Source organism: Balaenoptera ricei, chromosome 19 (assembly GCF_028023285.1).
Source record: "Balaenoptera ricei isolate mBalRic1 chromosome 19, mBalRic1.hap2, whole genome shotgun sequence".
In the NCBI taxonomy this organism is placed as follows: Eukaryota; Metazoa; Chordata; class Mammalia; order Artiodactyla; family Balaenopteridae; genus Balaenoptera; species Balaenoptera ricei.
In genome coordinates this window covers 50,018,230-50,045,023 of record NC_082657.1, presented here as the reverse complement: position 1 = coordinate 50,045,023, position 26,794 = coordinate 50,018,230, and the positions used below count along the sequence as shown (strand labels likewise).

At 39.2% G+C, this 26,794-nt stretch overlaps 1 protein-coding gene across 22 annotated transcripts in view; it reads right to left on the bottom strand.

Annotated features, from left to right (window-relative positions):
* HYDIN (HYDIN axonemal central pair apparatus protein) overlaps positions 1-26,794 on the bottom strand; it is a 446,648-nt gene that overhangs the window by 174,402 nt on the left and 245,452 nt on the right. For all 22 annotated transcript variants that reach the window (XR_009499152.1, XR_009499153.1, XR_009499154.1 and 19 more), the window contains 4 exons: positions 17,239-17,477; positions 12,538-12,811; positions 10,541-10,684; positions 5,810-5,953 (listed from right to left, as the gene is read on the bottom strand). Coding sequence is in view for 19 of the 22 variants with exons in the window: in XM_059905589.1 (XP_059761572.1) it covers positions 5,810-5,953; positions 10,541-10,684; positions 12,538-12,811; positions 17,239-17,477 (801 nt within the window). In the remaining 3 variants the exon portion in view is untranslated. The remainder of the gene's footprint in view (positions 1-5,809; positions 5,954-10,540; positions 10,685-12,537; positions 12,812-17,238; positions 17,478-26,794) is intronic.

Sequence of the window (26,794 nt, the reverse complement as noted above, 5' to 3'; positions counted from 1 at the left end):
AGCACCTCAATACATAAGGCAACTGCTAACAGCTATAAAAGAGGAAATCGACGGTAACACAATAATAGTGGGGGACTTTAACACCTCACTTACACCAATGGACAGATCATCCAAAATGAAAATGAATAAGGAAACAGAAGCTTTAAATGACACAATAGACCAGATAGATTTAATTGATATTTATAGGACATTCCATCCCAAAACAGCAGATTACACTTTCTTCTCAAGTGCACACAGAACATTCTCCAGGATAGATCACATCTTGGGTCACAAATCAAGCCTCAGTAAATTTAAGAAAATGGAAATCATATCAAGCATCTTTTCTGACCACAACGCTATGAGATTAGAAATGAATTTCAGGGAAAAAAACGTAAAAAACACAAACACATGGAGGCTAAACAATACGTTATTAAATAACCAAGAGATCACTGAAGAAATCAAAGAGGAAATCAAAAAATACCTAGAGACAAATGACAATGAAAACACGACGACCCAAATGCAGCAAAAGCAGTTCTAAGAAGGAAGTTTATAGCTATACAAGCCTACCTCAAGAAACAAGAAAAATCTCAAATAAACAATCTAACCTTACACCTAAAGGAACTAGAGAAAGAAGAACAAACAAAACCCAAAGATAGCAGAAGGAAAGAAATCATAAAGATCAGATCAGAAATAAATGAAATAGAAACAAAGAAAACAATAGCAAAGATCAATAAAAGTAAAAGCTGGTTCTTTGAGAAGACAAACAAAATTGATAAACCATTAGCCAGACTCATCAAGAAAAAGAGGGAGAGGACTCAAATCAATAAAATTGAAATGAAAAAGGAGAAGTTACAACAGACACCGCAGAAATACAAAGCATCCTAGGAGACTACTACAAGCAACTCTATGCCAATAAAATGGACAACCTGGAAGAAATGGACAAATTCTTAGAAAGGTATAACCTTCCAAGACTGAACCAGGAAGAAACAGAAAATATGAACAGACCAATCACAAGTAATGAAATTGAAACTGTGATTAAAAATCTTCCAACAAACAAAAGTCCAGGACCAGATGGCTTCACAGGTGAATTCTATCAAACATTTAGAGAAGAGCTAACCCCCATCCTTCTCAAACGCTTCCAAAAAATTGCAGAGGAAGGAACACTCCCAAACTCATTCTATGAGGCCACCATCACCCTGATCCCAAAACCAGACAAAGATACTACAAAAAAAGAAAATTACAGACCAATATCACTGATGAATATAGATGCAAAAATCCTCAACAAAATACTAGCAAACAGAATCCAACAGTACATTAAAAGGATGATATACCATGATCAAGTGGGGTTTATCCCAGGAATGCAAGGATTCTTCAATATACGCAAATCGATCAATGTGATACACCATATTAACAAATTGAAGAATAAAAACCACATGATCATCTCAGTAGAGGCAGAAAAAGCTTTTGACAAAATTTAACACCCATTTATGATCAAAACTCTCCAGGAAGTGGGCATAGAGGGAACCTACCTCAACATAATAAAGGCCATATACAACAAACCCACAGCAAACATCATTTTCAATGGTGAAAACCTGAAAGCATTTCCTCTAAGATCAGGAACAAGACAAGGATGTCCACTCTCACCACTATTATTCAATATAGTTTTGGAAGTCCTAGCCACGGCAATCAGAGAAGGAAAAGAAATAAAAAGAATAGAAATTGGAAAAGAAGAAGTAAAAGTGTCACTGTCTGCAGATGACATGATACTATACATAGAGAATCCTAAAGATGCCACCAGAAAACTACTAGAGCTAATCAATGAATTTGGTAAAGTTGCAGGATACAAAATGAATGCACAGAAATCTCTTGCATTCCTATACACTAATGATGAAAAAATCTGAAAGAGAAATTAAGGCAACACTCCCATTTACCACTGCAACATAAAGAATAAAATACCTAGGAATAAACCTACCTAGGGAGACAAAAGACCTGTATGCAGAAACTATAAGACCCTGATGAAAGAAATTAAAGATGATACCAACAGATGGAGAGAGATATACCATGTTCTTGGACTGGAAGAATCAATATTGTGAAAATGACTATACTACCCAAAGCAATCTACAGATTCAATGCAATCTCTATCAAAGTAAAAATAGCATTTTTTACAGAACTGTAACAAAAAATCTTAAAATTTGTATGGAGACACAAAAGACCCCGAATAGCCAAAGCAGTCTTGAGGGAAAAAAACGGAGCTGGAGGAATCAGACTCCTTGACTTCAACCTATACTATAAAGCTACAGTAATCAAGACAATATGGTATGTGCACAAAAACAGGAATACAGATCAATGGAACAAGATAGAAAGCCCAGAGATAAACCCACGAACCTATGGTCAACTAATCTATGACAAAGGAGGCAAGGATATACAATGAGAAAAGACAGCCTCTTCAATAAGTGGTGCTGGGAAAACTGGACAGCTACATGGAAAAGAATGAAATTAGAACACTCCCTAACACCATACACAAAAATAAACTCAAAATGGATTAGAGACCTAAATGTACGACTGGAGACTATAAAACTCCTAGAGGAAAACATAGGAAGAACACTCTTTGACATAAATCACAGCAAGATCTTTTTTGATCCACCTCCTAGAGAAATGGAAATAAAAACAAAAATAAACAAATGGGACCTAATGAAACTTCAGAGCTTTTGCACAGCAAAGGAAACCATAAACAAAACGAAAAGACAACCCTCAGAATGGGAGAAAATATTTGCAAACGAATCAACGGACAAAGGATTAATCTCCAAAATATATAAACAGCTTATGCAGCTCAATATTAATAAAACAAACAAACCAATCCAAAAATGAGCAGAAGACCTAAATAGACATTTCTCCAAAGAAGATATACAGATGGCCAAGAGGCACATGAAAAGCTGCTCAACATCACTAATTATTAGAGAAATGCAAATCAAAACTACAATGAGGTATCACCTCACACCAGTTAGAATGGGCATCATCAGAAAATCTACAAACAACAAATGCTGGAGAGGGTGTGGAGAAAAGGGAACCCTCTTGCCCTGTTGGTGGCAATGTAAATTGATACAGCCACTATGGAGAACAGTATGGAGGTTCCTTAAAAAACTAAAAATAGAATTACCATATGATCCAGCAATCCCACTACTGGGCATATACCCAGAGAAAACCATAATTCAAAAAGACACATGCACCCCAGTGTTCATTGCAGCACTATTTACAATAGCCAGGTCATGGAAGCAACCTGAATGCCCATCGACAGACGAATGGATAAAGAAGAAGTGGTACATATATACAATGGAATATTACTCAGCCATAAAAAGGAACGAAATTGGGTCATTTGTTGAGACGTGGATAGATCTAGAGACTGTCATACAGAGTGAAGTAAGTCAGAAAGAGAAGAACAAATATCGTATATTAATGCATGTATGTGGAACCTAGAAAAATGGTACAGATGATCCAGGTTGCAGGGCAGAAGTTGAGACACAGATGTAGAGAACAAACGTATGGACACCAAGGGGGGAAAGCTGTGGGGGGCTGGGGGTGGTGGTGTGATGAATTGGGCGATTGGGATTGACATGTATACACTGATGTGTATAAAATTGATGACTAAAAAAAAAAAGAAACTGTTGACTGCTACTGCCATACTATCTTCCAATGTACACTTCTCCAACATCTTAGGGGATGCCTGTTTCCACATGCTGTCCCTAACACAGAGCATTATCTAATTTTTGCTCTTTGCCAATCTTATAGGAAAAAAAATGTGTTTCATAGTAATTTTAATTTGCATTTTTTCTAACATGAGTAAAGTTGGGCATATTCTCATATATTTAAAAGCTATTTTCTTTTTCTTGCTGTGAACTCTCTGTTCATTTCCTTTGCCTATTTTTCTATTGGGTTGTTGGTATTTTTCCTGTTGATTTGTAGAAGTTCTTTATTTTTAAAATTATATGTATGCTTTTTATTAAAGTTATATGTGCAAATAATATAAAAGGTCAAAATGTACTACAAGAGCTATCACAAGAAACAGTAGTTCCTGACCCACCCTGGCATCCTGACAATACTGAGGTCACAATTTCTCAATTCTTGTAGCACAGCAGGTCTATGGAACAGTTTTTTGGGGCAGAGAGGGGACGATCAGGCGATGCACACGACTCAGACACCAGGGATTATTCTGGGGTATCGACACTGACACAGGAAACATTAAATTTCCCCGTTTTGATGAGTTTCTCTGGGGAAGAGCATTTATCTTTATGTCTTGGGATAAGAGCCAGCTGCCCAAGTCTTTTGAGTGGGGTCAGCGGGCACAGCTGTCCGGTGCACACAGAATCCCTCTGTTTTCAGCCCTCTGCTCCACTTGCTGCCTCTAAGCCCAGGCTACTTGGGCTGAATGACTCCCACTTCTTTGCCGCTTCACTGGTGAATTTTCTACGCTTCAGGTCTTTGTGCCTTTTTGTCCACCCACTCCCTTCCTCATTCTATCTTCTAGAATTTGTTTAAATCTCTCATTATTTGGTTATACCCTCCTCTTGCCCTTTTATTTTATTGCTCTGGGTGTCTTTCCTGTTGAACATTTCTACTTTTATTAAGATTTCAGGAGGGACAAGAGTGGGTCTAACCTCCCACCCAGACAGAGAAAGCTGCTCACACCTGAATTTTCATTTTCTCATCCATTTGTTTTCCTCTGCTCTTGAGTTCACTCTTCACCTCCTCTTTGAACACCTGTATCTTGTCCTTGAGCTCTTTTTAAAGACAGGTCCTATCATCTGTAATTTCTCTGAGACTGTAGAGAACTCCCTGTTTGTACTATGGGTTTTCTTCCTTGCATAGGTTCCCTTGCAGGAGGTTTTCATCTGCCTCTTGCTTATGATCATCTCCTCCTTTGATTTCTCTGTTCAAAGATCTTAGCTATTTTTTTTCCCCCAAATCATGTTTGAATGAGACCCACTAAAGAATCAGTGAGGAAGGAAGGGCAGGGGAGGGTGGCGGTGCAGTACTGTCTGCGACACGCTCTCACCAAGTGGCTCTGTCCCCCATCTTCCACAAAGATCCGTCTCCCCGAGTGTGGCTCACAGCAGATGTCCTTAAGTCCCAGGCTCCCTCTTCTGAGATCCTGCGATTGCTGCCTGCCCTCACTTCCTCCTCTATGTCACTTCTCCATTAGCTATCTCCCTGGACTGGGAGGCCAAACACCGTGAGGTGTGGGGCTGGTCTCTCCTTCAATCCTTCTTCCCTACCGCTCTGCAGTGCCACCTGCCTCCAGGCCCAGCCATTCCTACTGGTGTCCTCATGCCCGGCCAAGGATCACAGGGATGATCTTGTGGGAATGTTCAGAGAACACTGCATCCTGCCCCAGACTGGTGGCCAGGGGAGCTCACAGCCTCCTGCTTCAGCCTGGTTCACATTTCTCACTGTCTGGAGATGGGCTGGCTGGTTTAGGGTTGGGGCTTTGAGTTTTGGTCAAATTTGAGTTTTAGTCAGACTTGAGGGGGATTAAAAGATCTTTCCTCTCATTAGTGGGAAGTCACTGTTTTCTAAAGTTGAGCTTCGTTATAATGGGCAGGAAGGAAAGGGTCATAATAATGAGCAAGAAGCTCTCACATTGTTAATAATGGTTTTCCTACCAGTTGATATCAGAATTTATTGATATTATGACTCATTTTAGATTTTTCCTCTCTGTTTCCTGGATTCTTTATATTTTTCTCGACTGAAATTAGGCAGTGTACCAATACTATTCTCTTCTTTTATCACACACACAGCACCCCCCTAGGAGTTAGGACACCCTCTGCCCAGTTACCTCAGGAATTGAGGGCAGTGGGGATTTATCAGCCTTGCAGATAAAGAAGGGTCCACTTGTTGAGAGCAACACGTTCACAGGCAGGGTGGAAATGTTCTTCATGACCAAGGGCTGGTAAACAGGTTCCAGGATAGTGTTAGGTTTCTGCAAAAAATAGAAAAGAGGAAACAAACCAACTTATGGTAAACACAGTAAGCCTTTAGCAACAAATGTCTGATATTCATTGTTAACAGCAGAATTAGCATTCTCTCTATTTATATCTATAGATGTATGGATTTATATTATATCTATCTGTCATATATCTATCTATCAAGATATAGATAATATGTATCTATATATTACATAGGTTCACTTCTCAGTAGTCCACCATACATTCCAAATGATTTATCTAAATCTCTACAAGGGATTAATATAGATGTAGATATAGGTATAGATATTTTCTATGTATCTATGTATCTGTGTATCTATTTCACTAGAAGAGATCCTACTTAAGCCAGAAGACAGATTAGATTTTCTTACTTTCTTGTTGCCTGGTTTTAAAAACCCTATATAAGCCATGCTTCTGGGTAGAACTGTTACTACAGAAGTTTCCACAGCATCATAAAACAAAGTTTAATAAATTAGTGATATCTTATGGAAGAACCCATGTATCATTACAATGAATAAAACATTTTTTCCTTACACAATATTCTGTTCATGCTTAAAATACCCAATTTGCAAATATACTTATCTTGCTATATTGACAAACGCTCATAACTATTTCCTGTAAATTTTCCTGATAACACTGGGAGAGTTGATTTAGAAGCATCGTTCACTCTGTTAGATCAAATTTCATTTTTCAACTGGAGAAAGCATCATAAATGGATCTTAAGCTGGAAGTTTCTGGTCAGACTGGATTTTTCTCATTCTGACGTTGGGATCCACATTGTTCACTGTGTGCCTTGGAAAGGGGGTCCTTTAGTATCAGTACGGAAACCTCAGTCTCTGGCCTCCAAAAAGAATCTCCCTCCCATTCCCTGGCTCTTCCAACAACTCTAGCCTATTTTTCCCAGGCCCCTTTGCTTTGATTTGCTTTTCTCCCTGTTCCAATTTCAGTTAAGTCCTCCTGATTCCATGTTTTGCTCTGCCGCTGCCTCTGCTTCTTTGTCCAGCATAGTCTTTCTTCCACTGTGGTTCCTAGAGCCACTGGCTCTGAGCGAGCTTGGGTGACCAGTGTCCATGGTGTCTTAGTCAGTTCAGGCTGCTATAACGAATATCACAGACTGAGTGGTTTAAACAACAGCCATTGACATCTCATAGTTCTGGAGGCTGGGAAGTCGAAGATCAAGGTGCCAGCACATCCAGTGCCTGGTGAGAGCCCATTTCTTGGTTTGTAGATAGTTGTCTTCTCATTGTGTCCTCACATGCCTGAGAGAAAGATCATCTCTCTTGTCTCTTCTTATAAGGGCACTAATCCCATTCATGAGGGTTCCACCTCCATGACCTTATCCCTTCCCAAAGCCCCCACTTACAACATGATCATATAAGGAATTAGGGCTTTGGTGTATGAATTTTGGGGGGACACAAACATTCAGTCCATAAAGTTGGCTTGAGCCACCTGCATCGGTTGTACCTCATTAGCCCCTTGTGCACTCCCAAAGTTCTTTCGGAGGTTCGGTCTGGCACTTACCATGAGAAGCTGCCACTGTCCCCCTCCCTCTAACATGGTAATATAGGTACTGGGTTCACCTTGCACTTGCAGATTTCATACTACAGTTTGGGGAGGGATGAAGCAGCACTTTCGACCTTCCTCCCAGGCTGCTGTGTCACTGCAGGTAGCTTTGAAGTGAAGAAGCCACACTCAGTTGGTTTTGGCAAGAGGCCATTTAGAGGTTAGTGATGAGAAAGAGTCGATGCACAGAGAACCCGTTCTATTTTAAAAATGACCCTTTCTCTCTGGCTTGTTTGTCTCGTCAAATATCAGGAGACAGGACTTGCTTCTGGACTTCATGAAGCAAACTGACTGCTAGTTTCATTTGACCTTTTCAATTCCACAGAGAAGTGGTTTCATCTCTGTGGCTTATGAATGGTACAATAGTTATACAGCAGATCAAATCTGAGGAAACGGTTATAGAAAAATTCTTCCCATAGGCAGGCTTGGTATCATTAAAGTCTAACGTACTAAATCAGATACACTGCCCTGAGCCAAAAACAAAGAGACAGAATGGATAATTGGGTGTACCAAGACAGGTCTCCTGCACACCCTGGGTAATGAAGTCGCATTTCTTCATTGTCCCTGATATGGAGTAAAATGTGAGCAGGAAATGAACAATGAAAAATACAGTAGTAGGACAGATTTCAAACTTGTGATATTTGGGAGGAAGGAGAGAAGGGCAAAAACAAATAGGGTGTAATGACTCAATTCATTTTTTAAATTCAACAAGTCACTGTCATATTCAAAATATTTGCTATTTATTTATTATGCTATTTATTATTCTAGTGATAAATTCAAACAATAGACATTTAAACAAGAATGTGCTTTAAAAAAAAACACAAGGCTAAAGGATATAAACAGAAGAAAAGGAACACTACCCACACATTTTTATGAGTGTTTATATACTTTGGAAAAAAAATCTAATAGGAAACTAAGCTGAATATTTATCATATACTGTAATGTCTTGCACAGAATAGCTATTCAATAAATCTTCACTGAATGTTCTCTGAATGGCTACATTTAGAGAGAATATGATGCAACCAAATTTGGCACAGCTGTTGCCAGTAAATATCTTTCCTGATTACTTAAAAAAGGAAGAATTTAAAACAGCAATGAAAGCTTAATAACTGTAGAAGGAGTTCTGGTAGTATTTTCATTTTATATGTCTCATGGAGATTGTCACAGTTAGTTTAGCATCCTGTAACTGAAACTTTTATCCTACTTCTTCAGTGTCTACATTCCCCACCAGTTTGTTAGGTTAGGGTTTTTGCTGTGTCTTTACTGTCTAATACACTGCAGGTGCTCAAAAATTATTTGTTGATTTGAATTGAACTTGTACATCTCACCTCCCGTACTAGCCTATAAGTTCCCTTATTCATCTCCTGGCAGAGCACCTTATCCAGATGTTTATTTAATATGAACAATATATATAGAATACACCAGAACAAATGGTCTTGAACATACTCCTGCTAGCCTCCGTTAACAGAAGGAACCCTGGTTGGTTCCCCCATGACTGGTTAGGCACTGCCACACCCAGTCCTTTCATGTGACAGCACAGATCACACCATGGGATCTTCCTTAATGCTTGGTCTTCCCAGTTGGTTGTGAAGTTCATCAGGGAGGGACTATTCTCACTGTTGTATCTCTACGACCCGACACAGTGCCTGGCACATGGTAGGTGTTGATAAATACTCCACTCCGCAGCCCGCGTGACTATTTCAATGAATACATCTGACCATGTCACTCCCTTCCCTGAAGCCCTCCAATGGTCACCCAAAACAAAACCCGAAGTTCACAACATGTGTCCCAGTCATGCCACACACACCTGGCCCCTGCCCACTTCTCTAGATGGACTTCATTGTCATTCTTGGCATAGTCTCTGTCTGAGGTGGCCCTTCAGGTTTTATGCTGACCAAGCTCTTTCGTGACTCAGGCCTTTTGCATGTGCTGTTCCCTACAATTCTCTCTCCCCCCCTTGTCACCAGACTGACTTCTATTTGTCCTTCCGGTCACAACTTGAGGCATTTGGTCAAGGAAGCCATCTATGACCTCACGTACAAATAAGGTCATGTCTCCTGATATATACTCTCACTGCAAGTTATACCTCTTCTTCATAGCACTGTTTAGAATTATAATTTAGACAATTAAATTTTAATAGTTAGTTGACAGTTTGTAACCTCAACCAGTCTCTTAGCTGTGACTATGTTAGATTTTTAGCACCCACACAGCCCTTGACCCAGAGGAAATGTTCCACACATACCTGTCCTGAACAGTAAATAATTCTCTGCTGGAAACCTGCCTAGGACTAGGTCAAGTCCTGCTGTGATATCTCCCCTCCTCTTCACCACCCAGCCCACTGCCCTGAGCAGCAGTCATCCCCATCTCTCCCGTTCTGGGCCTCCCCCACTTACCACTCACCCTTAACGGCACATGAAGTTATAGACAGTTATGGGCATATACATCAAAGAATGTGAATCAAATAGTTTAAGTTGATTATTCCCAAGCAGTGTTAGGTGATCTACAAAATAGCTTAACTTGGGTCTCAGTTTCCTCCTGTGTATCATGGGAAAGAGAAGCTCCTGCACAGATTGCTGTGAGGGACAAATGGGAAAATGTATGTAATGAACATGGCTCAATGCCCAGCACGTACCAATCAATAGTGGTAGCTATTCTTACTGGTTACTGTAATTATCAATAATTCTTCTCCAACCATTTCTATACTGTGATGTTTATTTTACCCAGTTAGAGTAAAATGATGGACTGAAATGCATTTTCAGTGCACTGCAATACCCCTTCACTTTGGTCTTATACATCAGGAATGATGGAAGTAGAATTTCTATGGCAATTCACTTTTCAAAAGAATGTAGGTTTAGATTCAGAATTTTTAGTTGAATGTGTATTGGCCTCTGAAGCTTAAAAAACATTGGCTGGGTGTGGGTGTTAACAGGATTCCCATTAATTTAGCTTCTGAAATGAAAGCGTGAACATGTGCAACCCTAGCTGGAGTGCCCGGCCCTCCCCAACACAGCCCCACTGACCTTCTCCAGTCGGTATACGAGCTGCTTGGTGGAGAGCTGGATGAACGGTGCCACGAAGTCACAGATGATGTTCACCGTCATCACCAGGCTCTTCCCCTTTTGTGTCCCGATGATGGTGTGGCACACCAGCTTTTCTTTGACTATCTGCAGACAAGATATACCAGCGTTTGTGGAACCTCTATAGCTTGGAAGACCTAATTCTCAACAATCAGCAAAATGATTCTCAACTACCTGCCTGGGGACACCAGGGAGGAGCACATTTTTCTGAGCAGTGCATGTCAGGGATGGGTCTCTGTCACACAAAGTCTGATTGGTTAGATGTGTCCAGGATGGGTCCTGTGTCTACTGCTGACTGTCCCTGAGGACACAATCAATTTACATTCAGCTCATCCAGTATATATATGGAAGACTTATCAGGGCTGTTAGGGAACTAGATACACAAAACAGTGATGGAAGAGGCAGATAAAAATTCTTCATGGGCTATCACTGTGCTGTACACCTGAAACTAACACGACATTGTAAATCAACTACAGTTGAAAAAAAAATTATTCATAGGCTTAGAATTCAATGGTAGTTACACAATGTCTTATCAAGGTAGTTGGAAGCTGGCTGGAAAAATTTTGCCTTTCACATTTGAATATTTAAAAATCGTGTATGGTAATTAACACTTCTTTGGACCCAAGAGCCTTAGATTTTTATAGAGTAGAAAGGACCCAAAGTGAATTTATAACATGAACAGCCTTTACTGAAGACTGCTCAGGTGTCAGATGTTAATGAATTCAAGTCTCTTCTCAATTATGTAGCAGAACTTGGAATACAGGGGAGCTTTTAGTAAAGCTACAACTGAATTTAGAACCCCAGCAGCTCAGATTTAATGCCTTTAAAATACAGTCAACTCTTGAGAACAACACTGTAAACATGCCTGCAACAGACTGTCAGTGTCTTGAGATGAGGGCCTGCATTCTATTCATCTTTGCATCCTTAGTGCCTAGCACGGTGTGTGTCATGTGGTACATACTCAGTGAAAGTTGGCTGAACCCCTCAGTAACAGAGAGAAAGAACATATTATATACTCCATAACGGGAAATAACCTTCTTTTTTAAACTGAGGATGTGTTTTTCCTGAAAATGTTCTGTGAAGAAACAACATAAGTGAAGCAAAGTGCCATCCGTGACCCTCGAGGAGCTAAGCAGGGAACCAGCTTTCCCATCTCGTCTGCTGGGAGGCAATTTCTTACTGTTTCCTATTTTCATGAGGAGAAAGTTCAGCATCACATCCTAATTTGGTGACCCAGCAGGAGCTCAGGTAACCATCACTTCTCATTCACAAAGTCTGCCTTTGTGAAGAGGCTTGTAAGTGATTTCAGAAGTCTTTCTTTTAGGTTTTTAATGGTTTCCAGCCTCCATGAGGGAATAGGAATAAACAGACACATGGTTGGATCTGCCTAAATGTCTTAAGCAGAATGGTGATAATGTGAATAAGAGCAGAACATCAGAGTCGCTGAAGATAAATGCGGCTCTTTCATTGATACATAAAAGGATGATGATTATAAATGTGATGCTGTTGAGTCAAGCTGAGAGGGAAGGAACTAAGGATATCCCAATACCTGGATAGGAGAGGCAGCCGACAGTGTCTATAAAAACATGTTCTTAAAAATAAATATTAAGTGAATACTGCTAAGTATTAATCAGGGGCTTAGCTTTGGCTGAACACTGGATGTCCCTCTACCAGAGACTTGCTGGCTCTGTTGACTCTGGGGATGAGAACCTGCTTTAAACAGTATTTTAAGATTGGGTTCATGGTAGCTGTAGAAACAAACAGAAAACTCAGCAGAGCTGAACCTTGAATGCAATGGGTGCTGCCATGGTAACTCAGTGCTGTATGCAATCCTTGAGAAACCACAGCCTTTCTTCAGATAAATGTCAAGGGACTCTCCTAAGAAACAGAGCAAAGATTTATTTAGGAGAATAATAGCTTCTAAATGTGTGTCCTCTTACCCTGGGAGTGGCAGAATAGCCTTCAAGTATCACGTCAATCGTCTGGCCTGGGTACAGCTCCATCCTGATGGGGTGGAGTTGAAACACGGGGCTTTGAGGATCCCTGGGTGCCTGGGAGCACTGGGACAGGCACTGGCTCTCAGCACGCCCCTTCTTAGCCAGTCTCTTCTTACCCAGCTTTTCTTGGGGACAGAAATCTTCATTCATCCAGAACAACTGTTGGACCCGACGTCCCTTGTTGGTCAACTTGAAGCGGTAATAATAGGTGTCCAGGCTGGAAAAGAGGAGGCAAGGATTGAGAGGATTCAACTTTGGGTTGTTTTGTTCAGCTCTACAGCCTTGGGATTTACTCCTCCGGAAGTATTTAAAAAGTGAGCAACAAAATAGACATTATTTTTTTTTTTTTTACTGTAGGAAGGCTAAATGGTGATACTGCTAGGAACTACTAGGACAAGGTGACATCTACTCGTCAGGTCATTCATTAGACTTGAGTTTGGTCCCTGAGTTGCCATCACCAGGAAAGGGGCTGTGGGGAAGTGGCCCCATCCACCCCCAGTTTTTCTCAGCAGGTTAAGCTGCCACATAACACACAGATACAGTTCATGTGAAAATCACTTCAATTTACGAGAAATGGTACTGAGAAGTGAAAGCAAAATAGCTACTGAAGGAGAAGTACATTTCAAATTGTGTTGAGTCAATTTCTAGTAACTAGTTAAATGTCTTGTGATGGACTCAATGTGAAGGGAACTTTAAAGAGAAACAACACATATCCTCTAAACCTTACCAAAGGTCAAAGGGACTATAATCCATCAGAACACCACCTGGATAGGTCATTTATCTCAGACTAATGTGCTTTAAAGATGCTACTACTCATGCATGCATGCATGCATTCATTCATCTATTCCGCAAATATTTACTAAAGACCTCTTTATTGTCTGTCTCTTTGCTAGACACTGAAATTTCTAAGATCTTGGAGGTAGTTCAAATGTGTTTTTGTTTGAGTTTTTGTTTTTTTTTTTTACTGATTTATAAGCTTACTTTATTTATTTATTTTTTTCACACACACACACACACACACACACACACACACACTGTATTTTATTTTTACAATAGATAAATAGACTGACACCAAGCATTGTACATGGATGACCACAACAAAAGCAACAATGATTGCAGTTACCAAACATGAAACACACTCATACTATGTCATAATATTGACATTCAGTCCAGTAATCCTCCACTGTAACAGCTCCTTTACTTTGCAGTGAAAATTGATTTGTATATTCTTTGCCTCTGAGTCCTTGTGGGATTTTTTTTTTTTTTTTAATTCAGACAGAAAGTCACAAAAATTATACTCATCCTCATCAGTTCACTCAGTCCCATGTAATTAATTTTTTTTTTCATCTTGATCTTTTGTTAGCACTTTTATGAGTTCATCAGTTTTTCATTAGAGTTCTGAAAATGCTTATTCATTCAGTTCAGCAGTACAGTCAGTTAACAGAAACCTGTACTTGTCAGAGTCTTTTCCATGAATTTCTTGAAGATGAAACCCTTTTATAGGAACATATTTGCAAAAGCATCAGAGTACACCCATAACTGTCTGTAAATGACAAAAGACTTTAAAATGACCACAGTTAAAGATTTGATGAAAGTTCATAATAATGCAATTGACAAGGAAATTTAGTTATTTCTGAGATATACATTTTAAAGTAATAACTAGAATTATGACTTATAACATTACACCAGAACATATAAGATTTTTAGAAATTTCATGTAATGTCTGAAACATATTAACATATTTCCATACAAATAACCCAATGAAAGTTCAGTATTAGTTGTTTTGTTTGTTTGTTTTTTTATACTGCAGGTTCTTATTAGTCATCAATTTTATACACATCAGTGTATACATGTCAATCCCAATCGCCCAATTCAGCACACCACCATCCCCACCCCACCGCAGTTTTCCCCCCTTGGTGTCCATATGTCTGTTCTCTACATCTGTGTCTCGACTTCTGCCCTGCAAACCGGCTCATCTGTACCATTTTTCTAGGTTCCACTATAAGCTTACTTTAAAATATTCTTTTCAGGGAAAAAACTCATCTCAGGACTTTTAAAATTTTTTATTTTTTGGGGCTTTGAGTTTTCATCCCATCTGTCCCTCCTTTGGAAAGACACCATGTCTAATAAGCAAGTTGAAGCTTGATAAATAATAAGGAGTGTTTGCCAGTTGTCAGGTATAACCATTATTAGCTAAATATATGTCCAATAGGGCATGCTCCTTGGAGTCTTCACTTTGTAGTTTGACTTCAGGGCTAAATGTAGGTTTTGGGGAAAATAATAAATAACATATACTATTTTATAAACTAGGCAGGGTCTCTGTCACTTATTCACAGTATATCTTTCACTCATCATAGCACCCCAGTAATAATAAGCATATTGATTAATTTTATTGATGAAGAAACAGAAGCTCTGAAAATTTAAAGGAATTGTCCAAAAATATGCCATCAGAAGAGGTGGCATATGGGTATTTCTTTAGATACCTGTGCCCAAAAAATTGGCAAACTTTTTCTGTAAAGGACTGAATAATAAATATTTTTAGACCTTTTGGGACGCGTGGTCCATCACAACTACTCAACTCTCCACTGTAGTGTGAAAGAAGCTGTAGACAATATATGTACATGAATGGGCGTGGCTGTCTTCCAATAACACTTTGTTTATAGAAACAAGCAATGGGCTGCAGTTTTCCCATCCCTGCTTTTGATGATTCTTATGGAGATTGCTGGCATCAAGATTTTATATCAAAAAGAAGAACAGGGGCTTCCCTGGTGGCGCAGTGGTTGAGAATCTGCCTGCCAATGCAGGGCACACGGGTTCGAGCCCTGGTCTGGGAAGATCCCACACGCCGCGGAGCAACTGGGCCCGTGAGTCGCAATTACTGAGCCTGCGCGTCTGGAGCCTGTGCTCCGCAACAAGAGAGGCCGCGATAGTGAGAGGCCTGCGCACCGCGATGAAGAGTGGCCCCCGCTTGCCGCAACTAGAGAAAGCCCTCACACAGAAACGATGACCCAACACAGCCATAAATAAATAAATAGATTAAAAAAAAAAATTCCTCCTGTCTTTAAAAAAAAAAAAAGAACAATAGGGTTTAGGCAGAGCAGAAATTGGCAGCTAAAAGCTATAGGTTGCTTTTATATTCGTAGAAAACTATCAGCTATCCCTCCAATTCTAGGTAAGTGTCAGAATACCCTTTGGGGCCGTTTGACACTATTTGTAGATTAAGGAGAACATGTAATTAAGTCTGGTTTGCAGTATATTGTTTTCTGTAATTATATTTGAATGCACTTAACAAATAAATTTGGAAACAGGAATGGTATGCAATGACAAAATGCCCTACCATATGGTCAATGGATAGGAGGAGAGGAGCATTTTTTTGTATCTAGTTGACACAAAAACTGTAATTGGATGCCTCTCTGAAAACATATGCAATTAACGATCTCACTTGCCTATTACTTAATTCCTACTGGTTTATGGTATTTTCAATTAAGTGCCATATTTTGTAGATGGAGCAGAGGAAAGGAGGTATGGATGGGTTTGTGGGGAGGGTTCCTAATGGTATTTTGTCAGGTACATCTCTAAACACAGTGTGTCCATCTTGGTTTCAGGGCCTTAGACCAGAAGGCAGGATCATCCCTTTGAGATCTGTTCACAGTACTGAAACAAACAGGCACCAATTCAGCTGGCTCCTGAGAGTCAACTAGTGACAATGCATGACTCTTCTGAGGAACCATAAACAAATCCTCACACATATCCTCCATGGTTAGTATTCAAACCCCATACATTTTTAGAGTCACATTTAGATTGTTCTGCTCAGAGATGTCTATACTGTACCACCTTTTATTTAAATATTTAGACTCTCTAGCTTTTCCTGAGTGATCAGGTAGAGCCAACTACAACCATCTCAGTTGTTGGTGCTACGGTGGGGAGGCAAGCAGAGAACATATACGAAAAAAAAAATTACTGGCTTTGCAATACCTGATAAGATACATTTGCTATATATATATATATTTTTAAAATATTTATTTATTTATTTGGCTGCACCAGGTCTTTAGTTGCAGCACGTGGGATCCTCGTTGCCACATACGGGATCTTTAGTTGCGGCACATGGGCTCTTAGTTGCGGCATGCATGCGGGATCTAGTTTCCTGACCAGGGATCGAACCGGGGCCCCCTGCATTGGGAGCGTGGAGTCTTAACCGCTGGACCAGCAGGGAAGTCCCTGCAATATATTTTTACCTTCCTAGTTATACTCTACTTAGGTTATCACTAAGATCCATTTGTATTTTCTACATTCATGGAGAGGAATTAACAATATATTGGAATCAAAGAAGAGAAATCATGTTCAAGATTCTGAATTTGTCACAGAGAAGCCACTATAAGTTTTAGAGAAGAATATACTTCCTCTGAACCATCTCTTCTCTAATGTAGAGGGACACAGCTTGGAGAATGTAACCAAACTATGACTAGGAAATGTCTTCTCGTGGCCAATGAACCCATCTGGAGGGGGAAAAGTGAAGATAGGGAAGGGAGGGGGCTGAGGAGGCTAGTTCTGTTTACTTAAAAATAATTTTCCAAAGTAGGAGTGATGCTCAGCTTATAGAATATATGTGATATGTATAAAAATTGGTCCATGATATTTCCTTACCTAAAATGTGCTCCCAAATTGAGTTCTGGTGCAAAGGGCTTATCTGAAACAATGGTGGAGCCAATTCCTGAAGCCTGGACAGGTATCCGGTAGGTGTTGCTATTTTCAATGTCCAAAATGACTGTGTCTTTGAATGTCAGTATGTCGTTCAGGTTGGCAGTCAGTGTCAGTTCAACATCACTTTCTGGGGGAACTGTGCCTTCCTTGGGTTCAACCGTCCAAAGGGACTTTTTGTGTGCCTGTAACACAAGACTACAAGTTAACAGTGAAGATATTCTTGGCTTTTCATTCTGCACATGTCAAAGCCCTCTATACTTCAAATGCCTGGCACTGCAGAACTCAACATCAGAGACAAACATTATTTTTTGAATCAAAGCAGCTGGGTGTTTGTTGGCTTTTCTTTTTTTTTTTTTTTCTTCAAAAAGCAATATGATTCTGAAGAGCAAACCTACAATTCTACTTTTGAATGCTCTGTGAAGATTCTTTACATCTCTTTCTTAAGATGACAGCCCAGTTCTCTAACAAGCTTATACTAATTATCTGCTCTAATCTCCAAATTCTGAGATACCAACAGAAGGTACAACATCCTTCCCGGAATATGGAAGTTTTAAAAGAAATGTTTTTCAAATGCAAAGTTTCCATGATGTTATAGTAGGGATGAACAGCTTTCATTAATAAACACAATATAGGAAGTCATCTCGGTTTCTATTATTTCACAATAATCAATAGAATTTCATTTGCTAAAATTCCAAACTTACTTTGAAATGTGTGATAGGACTAAATTATAGAGTTGGAAGTGACTCCCACCAACCTGTTCCCTTTAACTGCTTAGATCCTCATAGCTCACTCTCTTTCCTCCCTAAGGTCTTTGACCAAACAATACCTCTCAATGAAGCCTACTCTGACCATCACACTTTAAGTTGCAAGCCTTCCCCCCCGTACTCCTGATCCCCTTTACCCTGCTCTATATTTTCCCCTGAGCACTCACCATCTTCTAACATAGTGCATGATTGATTTATCATGCTTCTGTCTCTTTGCACTACAGTATAAGCTCTCCAAAGAAGGGATTTTTGTCTTTTTTGTTATTGTTGTTCACCGATACATCCCTAGTATCTATAACTATGCCTGGTACATAGTAGATGCTTAATAAATATTTGTTAAATGAATTCATGTATCTGCCTTTTAATCAAATCCTTCGATGTTAGAGATCTTATTTATCATCTAAGGTAACTTATCCCTGGTTTTAATAACTCAAACTATTTGATATGTCTTCCTTATTTAAATAGAGATACGTTTGTTTGTCTATTTTTGACCTTCCAAACACTGGTATTTGGTCCACTCCCTTGGAGCTAAATAGAATAAATCAAATCTCCCTCTTTTGTTCAACAGCCCTTCAAATTCTACATCCAGCTTTAGAAGAAAACCTCATATGGCTCCAAAGTAAGTTGAAAATTTGGTTAAAGTGTCAAATAATAAAAAATGACTCATGCTATAAGCATCTTATTTAATTTAAAAATATAAATTCTGTTTCTTTGGTGGTAATCTATTTTCCCAGGCTGCTTCTAAGATTTTTCTCCTTGTATTTGATTGATTATAGTGCAGGTTCACTACAATGTCTCTAGTTATGGGTTTATTTTTATATCCTGTTTGGAATTTGCTACACTTCCAGAATCTGTGGTTTGATATCTTTATTTCTGAAAAATTCTCAGCCATTATGTTTTTAGATATTGTTTCTGCCTCATTCCTTCTCCTTTCCTTGTATTACTCCATTACACATGGGTATGACTTTCCTAGTGTGTCCTCTCTGTCTCAGCCTTCATCTGCATTTTCCATTCTTTCTCTCCTTGTGTTTCATTTTGGATGATTTCCTCTGAGCTATCTTCTAGTTCATTATTCTTTCTTCAGCTGTGTGTAATTCACTGTTAAACACATTTATTATGTTATTAATTTCAGTGTTTTTTGTGTTTTTGAATTCAGGTTTTATTATTTACTTTTCTTTTTATACATTTTTCAGCCTTTTGAGATTTTTAAGAATTCTGATTATGACATTCAACTTATTAGCTACTTTTTCTAGTCCTTCCTAGTCAACTGTAAATTTGATAAGCAAATTGTTCTTAGGATTTTTCAATACATATAGCAAATACACGTTCAGTGGTTCTGAGGTCCAGGTGTTGTGGGAGACACAAAAATGTCCAAAGCACCATTCCTGCCCCCAAGAAGCTGATAGTAATGACATTCAGAGAGACCACCATGTAAACAAAAAAAATGCAAGTCAGAAGGAGGCTGGGGTGAAAGTGCCTCAGGGAAATCTAAAGAACAAGGTGCATTTCCGGAGCAGAAGATATTGAAATTCTTTGTACGACAAATTTCCAGACACATTTTCTTTTCTGTCTAAATGTGAAATTGAGCATAATTATCAGGTAGTGTGATCCCTAACTATATATATATATATATATATATATATATATATATATATATATATATTTTTTTTTTTTAGTTAGTTAGTTAGTTAATTAATTGGCTGCATTGGGTCTTCGCTGCCGCGCGCAGGCTTTCTCTAGTTGCGGTGAGCGGGGGCTACTCTTCGTTGCGGTACGTGGGCTTCTCATTGCAGTGGCTTCTCTTGTTGCAGAGCATGGGCTCTAGCAGTCCAGGCTTCAGTAGTTGCAGCACGTGGGCGCAGTAGTTGTGGCTCACGGGCTCTAGAGCACAGGCTCAGTAGTTGTGGTGCACGGGCTTAGTTGCTCCATGGCATGTGGGATCTTCCCGGACCAGGGCTTGAACCCGTGTCCCCTGAATTGGCAGACAGATTCTTAACCACTGCACCACCACGGAAGTCCCCCTAACTATATTATACTATTGCTTAATAAAATTCAAATTTATTCTACTCTAATTTTATATATAAACAATTATCTCAAAATTAACACAAAGCACCATATCCCTATTTTGATTGCTGTATCATTTAAATCATTTCTAACAGTCCTGTTTTGAGGAAGAAATTACTCAGAAATATTTATATGGATAAATATTCATAGAAAATATTTATTGATGACTAACAATACACTGGGAAAAGGCTGAAAAAAGAAGAGATATAGAGATCATTTCAAAACTTCCAGGATAATAATGGAGAGGCAAAGCCAAACTCTCCACTTCACTGAAGAAGAGTTTGATCACTCCCTCATGAATCTTTCTTGGCTCCCCGTACTCTTCTGAGTAGGGAAGGTCAGAATAAGCCCTCTAAAGAAAAGCACATAGAAGAAAACAACAACTTAAAAACAAATGTAAAATATACTCTATGGGCTGGATTTGAGAGGGCACTCCAGTCCAGAATTATCCTGCCTCTATTTAGTTTCTATGGTGTATTTCTCCTAGCAAATGTAAAAACACATGTAGCTCTATGAGGGCTTAGGTACAATGTAAAGCTGTGGATCAGAAACTTCCTGACAAGCATAGATTGGGTTTGGAATAGAGTTGCACTGCTTGATGACGGTTGTAAATAAGAAGAATGTATGTTGCAATTTGCAGACAAGAGTTAGAAATTTCAGCCAGGCAGAATCTCACAGGATGGCAGTGCTTTGGAATGTCACCAAAATCCAGGTCTGGACCCAAAGCAGATTCAGAGACTGGATTTGTTCAGTGGGCCCTGAATGGTCACTCTCTTGGGGACAGGCTCACAGGCACTTAAATAAGGAGAATCTAAGATTTAAACTCAAATGCCAATTTCCCAATTAACAACTGAGGAAAATTCTATTCCATAGACCACAATGCTAATTATATTGCCTCCTGGTCTGAAAGTCTGCATGGGAACTAATAAATACATTGCATTTTAAAATTCAAATAAATTAAATGAAGCACAGAAGACCAGTTCTCAAGATTATAAATTGTTTATAAAGAGGATGTAGATGAATGATGATGTGGAAATTTTATTTTAATTTTGGTATTAATGGAAATTATAGGTTTAACTCTAAGTCCAGAGGCCTGTTATTATTCATAACCTTTTAATATGGGCCATCTCTAGAGACACAGATATAAAAGAAAACAATTAAACATTAAATACCACACTAGTTAAACTAGGGCTGAGATAAGATATTTGTATGAGAATTATCTCTATTGGGAGGACACTTGCGAAAAGAAATGTTGATGCTTGTATGACTCAAATTGTTTTTCCAAAATTTCTCTCTAACTTTTCTACTCACAGTAAATTAGCCCTAGTGGAGTACTAAAATATTAAGAAAACAGTAAGCAAAGTCTGTCTTTCCAGAACATTAACCTGTATTTGTATGTAATTTTATCTTAAAATATTAGTAACAAAAAGATAATAATTCTCATAAATTCAATTTTGGGGACTATAGATCAATTATTACTGGCAAGAGAAACTACAAGACTGAATGTCACTGTATTTTGCTCATGTTTAGGTTCAAAGAAATAACTTCTTTGCATCTTAATTTATCTACTTTTCAAAAACAGTCTGTGATAGCCCAGTCACAACAATGTAAGGTTCTTCTGGCATGCACTTCAAAACTCTTGTATGTGTAACTGATTCACTTTGCTGTATAGCAGAAACTAATGCAACATTGTAAATCAACTATATTCCAATAAAAATTTTTAAAAAATAGATAACTAACAAGGACCTACTGTATAGCACAGGGAACTATACTCAACATTATGTAATAACGTATAAGGGAAAAGAACCTGACAAAGAATAAATATTTATATATATATATATACATATATATATATATATGTATATGTGTATATATATATATATATATATATATATATAACTGAATCGCTGTGCTGTATACCTGAAACTTACATGATACTGTAAATCAACTATACTTTAACAAAAAAAAAATTAGAAACAAAAAACAAAACTCATAGCCTCGACCCATTTCCCAGTTCCAAAGCCACTGTCACATTTGTAGGCATCTGCTACAGCAGTACCCACTCTCAGCACCAATATCTGTCTTAGTCAGCTGGGACTGCTATAACAAAGTACTGTAGACTGACTGGGTGGCTTATAAACTACAGAAATTTGTTTCTCACAATTCCAGAGGCTCTAAGTCTGAGATCAGAGTGCCAGCATGGTTGAGTTCTGCTGAGAGCCCTCTTTCAGAATGAAGACTGTTGCCTTTTCCTTGTATCCTCACATGGAAGAGAGCAGAGCAGAGGAAGCAAGCCATCTTCTGACCCTTAGTAGGGCACTAACCCCATCATGAGGACTCTACCCTTGTGACCTCATCTAATCCTAATTACCTCCCAAAGGCCTCACCTCCTAACACCATCACATTGGAGGGTAGGGTTTCAGCATATGAATTTTGGAGGAATACAAACATTCAGTTCCTGACATTCTGTCCCAGGCTCCCCAAATTCATGCCCTTCGCATATGCAAAATATATCCATTTCATCTAAACAGCTCCCAAAGTACATAACTTGTTTGGTTTCACAGGTTCACAGCTAGAGAGGAATTTTACCTCAGGATGAATGTACCTTGAGTCTCACTCATACCTGATTTAATTGATATTTAGATGAGATTCTAGACTTTAGAGTTGATACTGGAATAAGTTAAGACTGTTGGGACTGTTGGGATGGAATGAATGTATTTTGCATGTGAGAAGGACATCAATTTGGAGGGCCCAGGATGGAATGTTATGAACTGAATGTTTGTGTTCCTCCCAAATTAATGTTGAAACCCTATCCTCAATGTGATGGTACCAGGAGGTGAGGCCTTTGGGAGGTAATGAGGATTAGATGAGGTCATGAGGTGGAGCCCTCATGAACCGGATTAGTATCCTTGTTAAGAGTCATGAAAGACTCACTTCCTCTGCTCTGCTCTCTGTCATGTGAAGATACAGTGAGAAGTTATCAGTCTTCAGCCTGATCCAGCCTAGTGGTACTTTGTTATAGCAGCCTGAACTAAGACACAGTCCCAAAGTGAAAATACTAATATCCTCTAACATATTAACCATAGAAAATAACACAAAAGTGAGTTCTAAAGAGCTATCAATGCAAATACAATTTCCTATAGATATTTTTAAGTGAGTCATTATAGCATCATTTCATTGGAGTTTTTATTACAGTAAATAGCCATCTCTGACATATCATTTCCAGTCTGACCTACATAATCAAAGTAATATATGGAAATAGATTTCCCATGCTTGAGTAACTAGCCCTTCTCCTTACTTAGAACTATTTGTCTTACTTTCAGTTTTTTTTATTCTAGGCTTTTATTTTATTTTGTCAAAGATTGCTCTCTTTAATGAAAAAATCAGTAAGATAATAAAGCTGGTTCCAAGGAGAATACAGAGACTGGTTTATATAGCCAGTGAAAGAAAAAAAATGCTGAAATACAATTGCTAAGTTAGATATTTGTTTAATTTCCTATAGAACAATAAAAACACAACATTTGATGTAATCTTTTGCATTTCTAGAAGTCTTAGAATTTAAATTTTAATGTCCTGATTGACTTTGAAAGACATACAGTAATCTTTTTAGGCTATTATTTTAGATAAAGTAATGCCAGCTGCTATAATGGAAAGATCCCTGATACTCAATGGCTTAATAAAACAGAAGCTTATTTCTGGCTCACATGCATTCCAGTTGGTGGCAGGAGTGAGGATGGGCTTCTGTTCCATTCAGGCATTCAAGGGCCCCAGCTAAACAGATACCGACATGTTTATTAATTCATGGCTTCTAAGCCAGTCTGGACATTGACATCTGCCTGGCCAATAAGAGAATGGAGGGTCACATGCCAAGATTTTATGCACAAGCCTGGAAGTGGCACACATCACTTCCGCTCACTTCCACTGGCCAGAGCTCAGTCACGCAGCCACACCTAACTCCAAACATTCTGGGAGGCTGGGAAATGTCATCTGCTATGGCCCAAGAGTAAAGGAGGACAGGCGTGGTGAACTGCTAGCTACTCTCTGCTATAGCTACCTTGTTGGTTCAGTATACTGTCACATCCTTAGGTCTTCCCCCAACTCAGATTTTGGAAGGTGAAGAGTTCACTCTATCAGAACACAGAAGTAGGAGTATAATTTGGTATTTCAACTTCTATGGGAATTGCAGGCCTGGAGTTCATATCTATCTGCTCTTAGGACAAATGGAGGGGCAGCTAGAAGATAAAATAAAAATGTTCTAGGCAGGATCATCTCATTCTGTTGGCCCTTCTTCCCAAATATATGGCCTTTGAACACTCTACATAGTTTTACGCATTTATGAGGCTCAGCTTACAATCAAAACATAAATCAATGCCATTTTTGTCCTTCTTTTATCAAAAAACAAATGCCTTTCAAAAGAGGGTATTGCCAATGTCAGCTTTCCTGTTCTAACCATTTATTTTCCTCGTCTAGCCAGTAGCACAGGTCAACCCTCTGTCTACAATAAAGAGAGGGTGTCACCAGCCTAAGTGCTATTTCAAGTCAGGGGACATTAGTTTTCGATGGATGGGTACCATTACTATTCTGATTCCTGCTGACACGGGTTGGCTGTTCTGGAAAGAAGAGCTGAAATTGCTCTCCAGGGCTGAAGTGGTAAGTTTTCTTTCTGATGAAGCTTATTAATCAATGTTTGGCATAAAACCAGGCAGCAAAGTACATCCTAGAATCCAAGAACAAGGCACATTAAAATGCCAGCTGCTGGGACTTCCCTGGTGGTCCAGTGGCTAAGACTCCGCACTCCCAATGCAGGGGCCCGGGTTCGCTCCCTGGTCATGGAACTAGATCCCACATGCCGCAACTAAGAGTTCGTATGCCGCAACTAAAGATCCCACATGCCACAACTACAAGATCCCACATGCGGCAGCTAAAGATCTTGCATGCTGCAACTAAAAAAAAAAAAAAAAAAAAATCCCGCACGCGGCAACGAAGATCCCATGTACTGCAACTAAGACCCGGTGCAGCCAAATAAATATATATTTTAAAAAATAATAATAAAAAAATAAAATAAAATGCCAGCTGCTAAGGTACTGGACTATCCTTACCAAAAGTCAGGTTCTAAACCACTCTCACCTTGTGTCTCTTTGGTATTTGGCTTTTAGGGGTGTCCCTTGTTTTTAGGGAGGACTTGGCCTATGTGACATTTTATGTTATTAGATGGCAAATTTGACTAAAGGAGGGATGGATGAATGATAATCATAGCTATGGAGGACATCTGGTAACCCTTTCAAAATAATAATACAGCAAGACAACAACTGATAGGTTAGGAAGGAAGCCTCTAAAGGAAAAGAGACACTGTGGTTTGAGTCCCAGATCTGCCACATTCCAGCTGTTGGACATCGGGCATGTCACTTAACCGTGTCCAGCCTCAGCTTTCCCACCTGCAGCTCATGATACTGACTGCACTTTCCGCATAGAGTTGATGGTTAAATGAGGTGATGCATATAAAACTCAGAATAGTGTCTGGCACACAGTAAGTCTCCATAAAGGACAGCTATTGTCATCATTTTACCAAGAGCTGAAATGTCCCACATGACACAATTATGGGCTCAATAGTATTTGTCCCTGAAATATATTACAAAACTGAGACAGTAAGGATGGATGCTAAGAAAGTATTTAACATACAATACTCTTGCCAGAAGAGAAGCATCTCATAAGGGTTTACAGTACGCAGAAGTATAAGATGGCTACTCCTACTCCATCTCCCGGTGTCCAGTTATCTTCTCCTAGTTATTAAATCAAACACTAGTCTAGGCGCTGCTGTGAGGGGATTTTGCAGACGGAGAGATTACCCTAGTGTTCCTGACTTATGCCGGAAGACAGAGCCCTTAGAAGGGATCGGGCTCTTCCTAATGAGGAGATTCCAAGCATGTGAGGGTCTATGGAAGGGGTACATGGTGGGGAACTGTGGGGGGCTTGACAGCTGACAGCAGCCCCTGGCCTACAGCTAGCAAGAACATGGGGCCTCAGTTATTCAACTGAGAAAAAACAAACTTTGCCAAACCTGAGGGGGCCTAGAAATGGATCTTTCCCTAGCCGAGCCTCCGGAAGGGAATGCAGCTCAGCCGGCATCTCAGTCTCAGACTTCTGAGATCCTAAAGGCAGGATCCAGCCAAGTCATGTCTGGACTTCTGACCCATGGAAACTGAGGTAATACATTTGTATTGTATTAAGCCACTAAGTTTGTAGTAATTGTTTATATAGCAATATAAAACTAATACAGGGTTCCAAAGATGAAAAAAATTAGCTTTCCTTAAGCCTTCTACCAAAATTTCAGCAACAGCTGCCTCTGTTTTTTCTATGAATTGGGGCTGGAATGCCTGAGTCATTCCAGTAGCCCATGAACAACACATACAGGAGGTTGGTATGTATATGTGCATATGACTGTGCAAAGGATGGAAAAATTGTGATCTTTTGCAATTCAGAATTCCATGTCCACTGGTGATAAGTGTTAAACCCTCCTCCTTAGATATGAGGGTACACATATCTAAGGCTAACATTTGCTTTTTATTTGACAATAGGGCATTAGCACACTTCTTAGGCAGTGCTCAGGACCCAAGGTAAAACAGTCAGAGCTTTTATAAATTACCCTATCATGTACTTAATATTTGCCATAA